Below are 13,266 nucleotides of genomic sequence, written 5' to 3'. Positions count from 1 at the left end.
CCTCAAGCTCCTGCTCTCATGACTTCCTCTCCATGATGGACTGGACTGTACCTGGGAACTGAGAACTGAGATAAACCTTCTGAAGCTGTTTGTATCAGGTATTTTGTCAAAGTAACCACTGAGATTATTCTTGTTTCATTTCCACTGTGGGTGCAGACTTAAGCACAACCTCCCAAAGGAAAGACCCAGCCTCTATGAAATCTTCTAGGGTCGGGCTTTTCTCATGTGAGCCCACTGTTTATAGAGACTGGCCCACCTTTGGAAGGAAACCTGGAACAAGGGTACAGGATGCTCAGCCACCAGCAGCAGCATGTTTTATTGCAACCAGAATCCCCTGGTCATGTGAAGAAGGGATGGGACAGGACACAAGGCATAACATGTCTGGTCATGGATGACATGCTCCCAGATCAGGACACAAAGACAGATGGGAAGGGTATCCAATGATGTTGAGGTGGAGGGTAGTTGGAAAGGGGGTGGAGTCCATTTCAGCAGAGTCTTCCCTGGAAGGGACCTAAGGGAGAGGGGACAATTGGAAGTGAGGGTCCAGACGACCTAAGAGGCTCAGGAGTGTCTGGGGCAACTTTTGCATGGGTCCCTGTGGATGTTGTGAGAAGACAGCAAAGATGCACTCTGTCCATTGGGAGGAGGGAAGGAAAGAAAGGCTCAAAATGACAGTCACAGGCCAGCACCCATAGGTGGGACCTGGCATCCTGACTCCTAGATCAGGGCTATGTCCACAGATGTCTCCAGGCATCACCACAGCCTGGGTGACCTGTCTGGTCAGCCAAGGGTCCTATGTGGGGATCTGCACACGGCCCAGGTCCTGATCCATGATCTGGAGGACGTCATCCAGGATAGAAGGCCCCAGGTCCACGTGCAGAGACAGCAGGGAGCTGGCATGGGACAGGAAAGGCTCCTCAGCCTCTGGTTCTGGGCTCATCCCATTGTGGGGCGAGCCAGCCTCTGGAATCCTCCAGATGTCCACATTTCCTGCCTCCTGTGGGGAGGACTTTGGAGAAGGCTGTGGTGACTCCAGGTGCAAACGAGGGGGCTTAGGCGGAGCCTGGGCTGTGGGCAGGGTGAGGGCCTGGGGACCACCAATGACAGGAAGGGAGATGGCGTTTTTGAGCAGAGGTGACAGCCCATCAGGGAGCTCTCGCCCACACACTGTGGCAGTACGAGTGAACTGGAAGGGAAGGTCGAAGCTGCCATCCTCCTCAGCCTCCTCCACTGCTGTTCCTGGAAGGAGGTGGAACTTGCCCTGCAGGAAGGAGATGTCCCCAAACATGTCATCACCACCACCGCTGCCAATGTGAATAGTGTGACGGAAGTCCCCAAGTGGTGGGCTAATCATGTCTGAGGACAGCAGGTCCCTAAGTTTCTCTTTCTTGCCTTTGCGGCTGCCACGTTTCAGATAAATGGGGACCTTGGTGGACATGGTGACTTTAGCACACAGCCCCTCAGTAGCTCAGTCCTCAGTACCCTCCCAACACCCTCAGCTCAAAACACTGGCTCCAGAGGGCGCTGTTCAGATGTCCACACTTGCCAAAAACTAAAGATTAGAGGGTAGATGTGATCAAAGGTGGCCCAATGAAGACAGGATGTGTGAATACACCCCACTTTCTTCTCAAATGGATGAAAGTCCTTTTGGAGAACTGGAGGCAGAAAGGTGAGATCTCGGCAGTGATGGGTTTTGTTCTTGTTCCAAGATTCTTTCCTTAGTCCAAGGTTGAGAAGCTGAAATGAAAGAACACATAAATAAGGGGCAGGAAGACAATAAACAAAGCAACTGTTGAGGTGAGGTGCATGCCAATAATTCCAACATTCAGGAGACACAGGATCAGGAGTTCAAGGCCAGCCTAGGCTACATGAGGCCCTGCCTCAAAACAATACACAACAGAGAGTTGAGGGTGTAGCTCAGTTATAGTGATTGCCCAGCATGCAGGAATCCCTGGTTCAGTCCCAGCACTCCCTAAATGCATGCATGGTGGTGCAGCCAGTATCCTCAGCACTTAAAAGGCAGAGAGAGACAAGAAGATCAGGAGTACAAGGTTAGCCTTGGCTACCCACCAATTTCTGACTATGAAGTCAGCCTCAGATACATAAAGCCCTGTCTCAAAAAATGGAGAAAAGGCCGGGCGGTGGTGGCGCACGCCTTTAATCCCAGCACTCGGGAGGCAGAGCCAGGCGGATCTCTGTGAGTTCGAGGCCAGCCTGGGCTACCAAGTGAGTTCCAGGAAAGGCGCAAAGCTACACAGAGAAACCCTGTCTTGAAAAACCAAAAAAAAAAAAAAATGGAGAAAAATAGCCTGGGGGTAGTGGCACCCACTTTTAATCCCAGCACTCGGGAGGCAGAGGCAGGTGGATCTCTGAGGTTGAAGCCAGCCTGGTCTACGGAGTGAGTTCCAGGACAGCCAGGGCTACACAAAGAGAAATGCTGTCTTGAAACACACACACACACACACACACACACACACACACTGGAGAAGAATAAATGAAGGGGCAGGGGCAGGGGAGATGATGGCTTGATGGGTAAAAGCACTTGCTGACAAGCCTGTAGCCCTGAATTTGATCTGCAGAACCACAGGAGGAGAAAACTGAGTCCTGAAAGTTGTTCTCTGGTCTCTTCATGCAGGCTGTGGCATGTGCCCAAAATCATAAACACACAAAAATAATAAAAATAACTAAAAAGTCAACTCATGTGGGGCTTGGGGAATCACAACTTTAATCTTAGCACAAGGAAGGCAGAGGCAAGTAGATCTCTGTGACTTTGAGGCCAGCCTGGTCTACATGGGTGGGTGGGGGGAGATCTGAGTTGTTTTGTTTTGTTTTTCAAGACAGGGTCCCCTGTGTAGCCCTGACTGTCCTGGAACCTTCTCTATAGACCAAACTGGCCTCTAATTCAGAGATTCAACTGTTTCTGCCTCCTGAGAGCTGAGATTAAAGACTTGGGTCACCACTACCCCCTCTTTTTTTGTTTTTTCTTTTCAAACAGTTTCACTAAGTAGCCTTGATTAACCTAGAGCTTACCGTGTAGACTAGGCTGATCTGGAACTCAGAGATCCACCTACCTTTGCCTTCCAAGTACTGGGATTAAAAGTGTAAACTATAACACCTCTCCCCACGTCTCTTGAGGGGGAATAGAAGTCCAGAATCTTTTTTTTTTTGTTTTTTTTTTTTTTTTGTTTTTCGAATGGTAGGTCCTTAGACACCTACAAACTCCAGCCCCTGAATCTTAATGGTAGGTCCTTAGACACCTACAAACTCCAGCCCCTGATCCCTGGCTCTGCTTACTGCTCTGTCTGGGTACTCACTCTCATCCCTGACCTCCATCAACTATGTTCTGCCACAAAGAAAGTGTCCCATTGTATGTGAGTCTCACCATTGGTCTCAGCTCCCTGCTCAACTGAGGCCTGGTACAATGCGGGAAACACAGGTGTCCAGCCAACAATGCTGAATGGCCAGGGCCTCACACTGGACCCAACACTTCCCACTTGGAGGTTTCCCTTTCCTCCTCCCTCAGGTCAGGAGCAGAGGCTGAGTCTGACCTTCCTCCCAGCCCCTCCTCCCTGCCCCCTGCCCCTTCTCCCAGCTCCAGCACTGAGAGAGATGGAGCAGGGCATACAATACATTTTTGGGGTAAGCATTCTTCTGAGAGCTTTGCAAACATGTTATCACAACCCTCCTATGATCCCCATTGGAACATTAAAACTCTCGGGGCTGCCATATAGCTCCTGGCAGAGCGCATGCCTAGCAGGAGAAACAAAGTGAAACAAATGGGAAATATCAAACAGTTTGTATTTCCACAAGACACTACAGAGAGAGGCAAGCAAAATGTGGAAGCATGGTCAAAGGGATGCCATTTTTCTTTTAGATTTATGTATAAGTGTTTTGACTACAAATATGTAAGTGCACCATGTGCATGGCTGCTGGTGTCTACGGAGGTCAGAAGAGAACAGCAACTGCCCTGGAGCTGGAGTTACCTTTGGTTGTAAGCCACCATGTGGGTGCTGAGAACCCAACCTCTGCAAAAGTGACAAGTGTTTTAATCACTGGGTCATCTGTCCAGCCCCGAGAGGGTGCCATTTATTAAAAGCATTGCCTACCAATGCTCCTGCCATCCACACTCCATATATGCCAGCCTGCATAGGATCCTATCTTAACATGAGAAATGAGAAAGAATCAGGAAGGTTGTCCTAACGGCCGAAAGAAAGGTGGTGTGTGGTCACTGCTTTGGAAGGAAAGATGTCCCCAGCAGGTGATCTCTAACACTTTGCCCCATTGGCACACATGTATAATATACAGGTGTGTGAAGGGGTATTGGCCTAAACGCTGGTGATGGTATAATTTCAGGCTGACTTTTCCTCTCCTATTTAGACCTTTTTTAGGGGGACTGAGTCTCACTTTGACTGGCCTGGAACTCAGAGATTTGTCTGTATCTGTCTTCTGGGTGTTGGAACTAAAGATGAGTGCCACCATGCCCAAATTCTTAAAAAAAAAAAAAAAAAAGAGGCTATGGGGGAGGGCACTGAAGAGATGGCTTAGTGGTGAAGAGCATTTACTGTTCTTCCAGGGAACTTGAGTTCAGTTCCCAGCATTCACATGGCAGCTCATAACCATATGTAACTCCAGTTCCATGGGATCTGATGCTCTCTCCTGGCTTCCACAGGTATCATGCATAAAGGAACACACAAACATATATAGGCAATGCACTTATATATATAAAATAAGAAATCTTAAAAAAAAAAAAAGAGAGAGAGAGAATTTCAGGACAGTCAGGGCTACACAGAGAAACCCTGTCTCAAAGAACAAGAATATATATATGGCACGAATCCTAATTTGTCTTAATAAAAACCCAGAGCCAGATATCAGGGTAAATGTTTAAAGATCAGAGAAGCAGAGCAGCCAGCCACTAGAGTTCTTACCTCTGCCAAATCCTCAGCCTGAAAGAGCTCTGAGCTCCTGTCGCCTCCCACCTTATATCCCTCTCTGCCCAGCCATATCACTTCCTGTCTCCACCTGCCTAGTGCTGGAATCAAAGGTGTGTGCCACCACTGCCTGGCTTTGTTTCTCTTTTAGACTGGATCAATCTTGTATAGTCCAGGGTGGCTTTGAACTCAGATCTGTCTGTCTCTGCCTCCTAAGTGCTGGGATTAAAGGTGTGCGCCACCAACTCCCCGGCCTCTATGGCTAACTAGTGACTGGCTTTGCCCTCTGATCTTCAGGCAAGCTTTATTTGTTAAGTCATACACAAAACATCACCATATATATGTGGGGTGCTCCACAAATTGAGTGCCATCCTTGTACAGGGGCCGCACTAACCATCTCTGTATTGTTCTGATTTAGTATGTGTGCTGTTACAGTGAGCACTTGTTCAGTTTTATATAAATGCAGTTTTCTTTTTTGAGGCACTGTCTAAAAACACAAAACAAATAAATAAAAATCTAAACAACTGAGTTACACTCCAGCCATCAGTTTCTTAATAAGCATGTGGTGTTTATGTAGTCGGGGGGAAAAAATATTTTTAAGGTGAAAAAAAATGCACCGTGAACAGGTGTCATGCTGGTTTAACAAAAAAGGAAGCAGAATCGGAGCAGGTATACCCTCCAGTCCCTTGGTGGGGGTTAGTCCCCTGCAAGCTCCTTTGACTCCACATGCAGAATCCAGTACAAACGACAGAGAAACATGTCCATGCTCACAACGCAGCCTGGGGCAGGGCCAGGATTGAAGTCGCAGGAGCCCATCTTCCTCCACCAAGCCTCCTCTAGGCCAGCCCATACCTGAGCAAGAGGCATCCACCATTTCCTCTGCCTCAGTCTCTATCCTGGGTAGGCAAAGGGTGGTCAGGAAGGGCAGGAAGGAGGCAGCAGGATGCAGGCAGGGCAGAGTCCTAACTGCCCCCATCCCAGCACAGGCCCTTGCTCAGGAAACCCCACCCCAAGGCCGGACACCCTAGGCCAGTCATGCTGAACCATGGAGACTGACATCTCTAGTCTCCAGAGCACCTGCAGCCAACAGGAAACAGGAATGACTCTTGTGGTAGATTCCAGCTAATTCTAGAGCTGTCGGAAGAAGACACACTCTGAGTCTTAGAATCCCATCACTGATTTATCCCGTGACCACCACACCTAACACAAGGTCTGCTGACAACATCTAATCTGTCCAGTTTGCTGCTGTGAAGCACTGGAGTAACTCTTGCTTCCTGTCCACTGAGGGAGAGTTGGGCTGATTGGTGAGATCTGCCGAGAGCCTGGGCCAGGTCCTCCCCCCCCCCCCCACTCCATCACACTAGAGCTCCAAGACAGCTTGGGTGTTTCCACAGCAAACTGGGCGTCCCTGACAGCTGTCTCACCCTGAGCCAGATGTACCCACCCAAATCCAGATGTGAGGGGAACAGAGGCTAAAGGGAAGGGCGGGGCCAGCATCAACCACCCAAGAGAAAGCTGGGAATAACAACCAGAAACCCTAAATAGATCTAGCAACCACAGGACCGGAGGCTCCAGCCTGCCATGGGGTTCCTTACACACTAACTCTCTAAGCCACGCTGTGGTGGGTGCCCTCACTGTCCTTGATAGTCAGAGTGGATAGTCAGAGTTATTAAGGAACTTTATCAAGGTCATCCATCTAGCAAGGACAGGCACTGGTACCAAGGCTGGCCATGTGGCTTCAAGGCAGTGGACCACACCAGTGGTGATATGGATGGGGAGCAGGAGAGAAGTCAGCAAGTCTCCGGGCTTCCTTTGTGTAGTCATATTCCCTTGGCTGCCACTTCCCCAACTTGGAAGTGTTCAGAGCTCTAAGGAGCTCCGATTAGAGGAAGGCTGCCAGGAGCTTCCTCCAACAATGGGAGGAGCAGATGGGAGCCATCCCAGCTCTGCGGGTTGCCCTGGACAGCAACCCTGGGCCTCCCTCAGAGAAAATGACTTCCTGGAGGCAGATCCCTTCTGCTCATGGAGAATATTTAGCCCTGCTCACTCTGGATGTTCATGGACCTTCCCCTCCCTCCATACACACTGCAAAACTAATGTTTTCTTCTTCTTCTTCTTCTTCTTCTTCTTCTTCTTCTTCTTCTTCTTCTTCTTCTTCTTCTTCTTCTTCTTCTTCTCCTCCTCCTCCTCCTCCTCCTCCTCTTCTTCCTCTCCTCCTCCTCCTCCTCCTCTTCCTCCTACTTCTTTTTGGTCACAGGGTCTCACTATGTAGACCAGGCTGGCGTCAAACTCATAGAGATCCGCCTGCTTCCACCTCCCAAATGTTTGGATTAAAAGTGTGCCACCTGGCCGGGCATGATGATGAATGTCTTTAATCCTAGCACTTGGGAGGCAGAGGCAGAGGCCAGCTTGGTTTGCATAGAGTGTTCTAGGACAGCCAGGGCTACACAGTGAGACCCTGTCAAACATTCAAGTCTCAAAAAACCAACAGGGGAAAAAAGTGTGCTACCTTGCCCAGCTCTGGGTGTGATTTTTGCCCCATCTCTTAAATGCTTACTAAAAAGGTTTTTTGTTTGTTTTCTGTTTCCTGGTTTTTTGGACAGGATTTCTCCGTGTAACTGGTACTCACTCTGTAGACCAGGCCAGTCGAACTTAGAAATCTTCCTGCCTCTAAGAACTAAAAAAAACTGCCTGTAAAAACCAAACAAACAAAAAATTTAAAAGTTTTCTTTGGCCGGGCGGTGGTGGCGCACGCCTTTAATCCCAGCACTCGGGAGGCAGAGCCAGGCGGATCTCTGTGAGTTCGAGGCCAGCCTGGGCTACCAAGTGAGTTCCAGGAAAAGGCACAAAGCTACACAGAGAAACCCTGTCTCGAAAAACCAAAAAAAAAAAAAAAAAAGTTTTCTTTATTGTTATTGTGTGAGTATAAGCATGATTTGTGTGTGTTGGCACATGTACATGCAAGCTCGCGCACAAGCTCGTATGTACTATGGCATGTGTGTGGAGGTCAGGGGACAGCTTTGTGGAGTCGGTTCTTTCCTTCCATCTTTACATGTTTCGGGGATGAAACTCATCTCCAAGCTTGCTCAGCAAGCGACTTCTGCTGAGACATCTTGGCAGCCCAAAAGGAATAGTTTGAAATCAGTTCCACCTGGGACTCTGTGACCTTGGGCAATGCATCTTTCATCTCTGAGACTGGACTCACCTTCCCCATCTTTAAAATGGGCTGACCCATTGCTATACTGGAAACTAGAGGCTCTGCATAAATAGATGAGTCCACAGTCACTATCAAAGGATATTCAGCAAATATCTGCAGGGCCTTTCTCAAACCCTTCGGCTCTCCCTGGTTGCAACAAGAACAAAAACCGGACCCTGCTCAGCCCCCAGGCGTGGGTCTCCTCTTGCCAGCCCTGACAGCCACCTCAGAATCTGGATCTCCTGCAGCGGTCTCCCTGGGTCCCAGTGCAGAGAAGCGCTAAGACCCGTGGTCGCTAGGTGGCGCGCGTGCCCCCCGCTATCACCCAGCGTTCTAGGGTCCCACCAAGCACACTGGCTATAGGCTGACGCCCACCGAGGAGCTGCGCGCTCCAGTACCCGAGGTGCATCACTCATAGGGTCCTTTTCTCTGAGTCGCACAATCAGACCACGGTGAGGGTAGAATTGCGACGATTAGGGACCTTGTCCCGGTTCCTGAGCTCTGGGAGGGGCCTTGCCTGAGCTTCCCCGCCTGGGCGAGGTCCCAGTGTCGGCTTGGCACACCGCCAGGTTTCGGACGTGCAGGCCCCCGCCTTCCCGCGAGTCCGGCTGCTCAGCCCTGGTTATCGTTCCCGCGCTGACCCCTCCAGTTCCCCAGCCAAGCGCTGCCCAGCGCGGCCCAGATCCGTTTCAGTAACATTGCAGCTAAAGATAGGAGGACACCTCACCATCCGCTAAAAATACGGCCTCCATGCCAGGCGGGGACACGGGCTGAGGAGAGGATGCTCCCTGGTTCCAGGGCTCCAGCATTGAACATTGCCTACAGCCAGGAGCTGCGAGACTGACAGCGCAGAGCCCTGCGAGCTGTGGGAGGTCATGGGTAGGGGGGCGGGGACCCAAGCGCCTGGTAAGGAGCCTGATCTGGGCCAGAACCGAGCAAACCCTGGATGGGACTCTCCAAGGAGCCACCAGAGGCCTGAAAAACCCCAGCCCAAACTCACCTTGAGGAGCGCGGGCAAAGCCGCAGAGCTGCGCGGCTGGGATAGAGCACCAGGGAGGGCCTGGGAACTTACAGTGCGGACCTCAGGCCCTAAGCCCCGCCCCCGGCGCTCGGAGCCAATCCCGGGCCGCTCCTCTCCAGCCCCCTCCCACACATCCCCGCCCACCGCGGCACCGCCCAGGTTCTCCTTTCTGCAAAGACTCCGCTGCGAGATTCCAGAGCCTCAGCCTCCAGCAGCTCTGTAGCAGTGGTGGATTCCAGGACGCCAGCTGTGCATGTTGGAGTCAAAACGTTAGGCTAGAAGCACTGGGCCAGCAAAGACCGGAAGAGCGAATTCTTGAGAAATCTCTGAGCGTCCTTGGATGGGTTTCCTTGCCAGAAGGACTGGGACCTGGGAGTCGTCCGCACCAGTGTATTCTGTGACTGTACCGGAAAGAATTGGATTTTGCAGGCGCCTTACAAACTTAGGAGTACTTTGAAGAATTTGACCTAACCTAGGAGAGAGAGTGACGGAAAGGGGGAGAGAGAAAGAGTCCTGGGGGGGGGGGGGGCGGTGCAGAGAAAAACAGAAACACAGAGAAAAACCGAGAAAGACAGAGACTGGGCATGCCTGTGTGCTGTCCTGCTAGGTGGTTTCCGAGGTGGTCTGGACTCCTACAGAGATTCGTTCATTCATACAGTCACACAGTATCAGAAACAATTATTGAAGGCAGAGTCCTCAGGTTGCTGAGATAGACCGAGGGAACCCTGTCATCGCTCCAATTTGTACGTGGAGTAACTTCGTTGAGGGTCTGCTTGTGGTTGGCGAAGCTGAGGGATTGAGATTCAAGAAATTCAAGGTCCCAGGCACAGGATGATACCCTTCCAGGTGGATAAGAGCTAAGAGGAGTGAGGCAAAAGAAGAGGTGGACAATTCTGGGAGGAGAGGAGCCAGAATGCTTGGCTTCCAGGTAGCAAATGTAGAAAGGGGGTGTGTGTATAGGAGGGAAGGATGCTGGGGTGAGGGTATGTTTCAGCCAAGTCCCGGAGGGAGGGGAGAATGGGAAGGACTATGAGTCATGTGTCCCTACAGATGTGCATGTTCTGGGCAAGGAAATACAGCTCTGAGGAGCTCAGTGAGTTTCCCTGTATGTTAGTCCCTTTGTTTAATACCCAGTCACACATGCATGTATGTGTGTGTGTGTGTGTGTACGCACACGCACGCACGCACGCACGCACACGCGCGCGCACACACACACATACACTCACATGCCCTCACACTCACACACATGCAGAGGACATTCTTTATTTCTTAAAAAAAAAAAAAAATCACGCCGGGCAGTGGTGGCGCACGCCTTTAATCCCAGCACTTGGGAGGCAGAGGCAGGTGGATCTCTGTGAGTTCGAGGCCAGCCTGGACTACAGAGTGAGTTCTAGGTCAGCCAAAGCTACACAAAGAAACCCTGTCTCAAAAAAAAAAAAATTACATTGAAGGTAGAGGTAGGTCAATTTCTGTGAGTTCGAGGCCAACCTGGTCAACATAGTGAGTTCCAGGACAGCCAAGGCTATGTAGACAGACCCTGTCTCAAAACAAATGAACAAAAAAATTGAAACAAAACAAACAGAAACCCAGCAACAACAATAAAATTACATTGAGCCAGGTACGGTGGCATTTTAACCTCTGGAACCTATGATTGCTTATTATGTGGGAAGGGAGGATTTCAGTTACCCAGGGAATTATGATAAGCAGAACTCCTGAGCTCAAGCAGTACTTCCTCAACTTCCCAAAGAGCTGGGACTATAAATGTAAACCACCATGCCCTGCTCAGTTACTTTAAGACTTTAAAACAGAGATTTTTTTTTTTTTTTTTTTTTTTTGGTTTTTCAAGACAGGGTTTCTCTGTGTAGCTTTGCGCCTTTCCTGGAACTCACTCTGTAGACCAGGCTAGCCTCGAACTCACAGAGACCACCTGTCTCTGCCTCCCAAGTGCTGGGATTAAAGGTGTGCGCCACCACCGCCCGGTTTAAAACAGAGATTATCCCGGGCTAGGCATATACTTCAGTTCACAGAGTGCTTAAATAGCATGTGTGAGGCCCTGGGTTCTGTCCTCAGCACTGCATAAACAGGGTGTGATGGTGTCAACCTGTAATCCCAGCACTCAGAAAGTGGAGGCAGGAGGACTTCAAGGTTATTCTCCTCCAACAAATAGTTAATTCAAGTCCAAAATTAAAAGGTCATTATGAATGAGGTCTTAGTAGCTAAGGGTGCTTGTTGTCATGCCTCACAACCTGAGTTTGATTTCTGGGGCTTTCATGGTGGAAGAAGGAGAGAACTAACTTTTAAATGTTGTTCTCTGACCTCCACATACAACCATGGCACACATGCATGTCCCCTACCTCCACAAAAATCAGTGTAATTATTTTTCAATGTCCTCAATCACCTGAATGGGCCAAGTTTGATTACAGGGGTCCTTAAAACCAGAAAAGACAAAAGAAGCCCACAAGCTAGCCTGGCAGCACATGCCTGTCATCCCAGTGCTAGAGAGCTGGGAAAGCAGAGGCAGAGGAATTGTTTCAAGTCTAAGGCCAGCCTAGTCTACAGTGAATTACAGGCCAGCCTGGGCTACATAGTGAGACCCTGTGTGTCAAAAACAACAAAAAGGGGTGGGGTAATAATGAAATGGTCCAGCTTCTGATCCTCCTGCCTCCACCTTCTGAGTGCTGGGATCACAGACTTGCACCATCCACCCTGTTTATTCAGCGCTGAGGACAGAACCCAGGGCGTCACACATGCACTCTATGAACTAAAGTACATTATCCCCAAGCCTGATGACCGAGGTGTGAGCTCCAGAACTCTTGTGGTAGAAGGAGAGAACCCATTCCCACAGGTTTTCTTCTGACCTCTACACACATAAATACATATTTTTTTAAATGAAGGGAAGGAAAGGGCAAACCAGAAAGATACTATGGGGTTATTCTTAGAGGTGAAAGAAGGGCCCACAAGCCAAGGAACTCTGAATGCTCCAATAGCTGGAGAAGATAAGGATGAGCACTCTCTCCTGGAGCTTCCGGAACATCTGTGCTAACTAACACCTTGACTGTAACTTCATGAGACTTCTAACCTATACGACATGGTGATGAATTGTGTGGTGTCATCGTTTTAAATTATGTGTATGTGTCTGCCTCTCTGTGGGGATGTGTGCAGATGGCCTTCAAGGCACCCAGAAGGCCTTGTTACAGGTACTTGTGAACTGCTTGACATGGGCTCCGGGGACCATGCCTGGATGACACCAGCAGCGTGCACTTTAACCCCGGAGCTGTCCCGCCAGCCCGGTTTGTATGCTTCTAAGGCACCAAGCTTGTGCTAACTTGTTTCAGCTGTCATTTGGAAATGAATGAAAAGGAAGTTTTAGATATTTTTTTTGCTGTTTTTTTGTTTTGTTTTTATTTTTTGAGACAGTGTCTTACTATGTAACCCTGACTGGCTTGGAATGCTCTACATAGACCAGGCTGGCCTCAGACTCACAGAGATCCACCTGCCTCTGCCTCTCGAGTGCTGGCATTGAAGGTGTGTGCCACCATACTTGGCAGGATTTAATCTTCAGGTGACTGTACTCCTTGCTTAGTGACCCAAGACAGGTCAGGATTGGCCTGGATGGCTTAGAGGAAATCTGAGGACAGTCCTGGAAAGGAACCTGGACCACACTGTCATATGGTTGAAGGCTATACTTTGAATATGTCCCCTGAAAGGCATATGTTGGAAATTTACTTCCCACAGCAACAGTGTTGGGAGGTGGGGCCTGCTGGGGGCTGTTCAGGTCAGAGGGCTCTAAGCCCACAAAAAGGTTTAGTGCCAACTATGGAAGGCTTGGAGGATGCAAGCCCACTTTCTTTCTCCCTCTCTCCCCACCCACCCACCCACTCTCTCTTCTGCCTCCTGCCAGGGTATGAAACAGTATGAGGATCCTCATCAGATGCCAGCTGGCATCCAGATGTTCTCAGATGTTCCAGCCTCCAGGACCAGAGCTGGCAACAAAGTAGAAAGTAACAGAGGGTTGGGGGAATCATAAGCTCTCCCCCACAGCGCGCCACTGGCCCACAGCTCAGCACGGCCCTCAGCCTGGCCCACAGCGCGGCACAGCCAGCAAGCAGCCCGGGCTCTTT

The 13,266-nt window shown here is 50.0% G+C and overlaps 1 protein-coding gene and 1 non-coding gene across 3 annotated transcripts; both read right to left on the bottom strand.

Annotated features, from left to right (window-relative positions):
• Positions 1 to 297: 297 nt before the first annotated feature.
• Cdc42ep2 (CDC42 effector protein 2) lies at positions 298 to 9,243 on the bottom strand. 2 transcript variants are annotated; one of them, XM_052712822.1, is made up of 2 exons: positions 9,125 to 9,243; positions 298 to 1,737 (listed from the first exon to the last, which is right to left on the bottom strand). In XM_052712822.1, the coding sequence occupies exon 2, from the start codon at positions 1,436 to 1,438 to the stop codon at positions 794 to 796; it is 645 nt and encodes a 214-aa protein (XP_052568782.1). In that variant the 5' UTR covers positions 1,439 to 1,737; positions 9,125 to 9,243; the 3' UTR covers positions 298 to 793. The 2 variants fall into 2 exon arrangements, with proteins under 2 accessions (XP_052568782.1, XP_052568783.1); XM_052712823.1 differs by lacking the exon at positions 9,125 to 9,243 and adding an exon at positions 8,852 to 8,876.
• Positions 5,266 to 5,370, bottom strand: LOC128095771 (U6 spliceosomal RNA). Its single transcript, XR_008213376.1, has one exon. It is a non-coding gene; the product is annotated as a U6 spliceosomal RNA (small nuclear RNA).
• Positions 9,244 to 13,266: the final 4,023 nt, after the last annotated feature.

The sequence above is a fragment of the Peromyscus californicus genome, unplaced genomic scaffold (assembly GCF_007827085.1).
Source record: "Peromyscus californicus insignis strain IS unplaced genomic scaffold, ASM782708v3 Scaffold_4__1_contigs__length_199733344, whole genome shotgun sequence".
In the NCBI taxonomy this organism is placed as follows: Eukaryota; Metazoa; Chordata; class Mammalia; order Rodentia; family Cricetidae; genus Peromyscus; species Peromyscus californicus.
The sequence above is the reverse complement of the archived record's forward strand: the minus strand, read 5'-3'. Positions and strand labels throughout refer to the sequence as shown.

Coding starts and splice junctions, on each gene's coding strand:
- Cdc42ep2 (XM_052712822.1), bottom strand. CDS start 1,438: ATGTCCACCAAGGTCCCCATTTATCTGAAACGTGGCAGCCGCAAAGGC.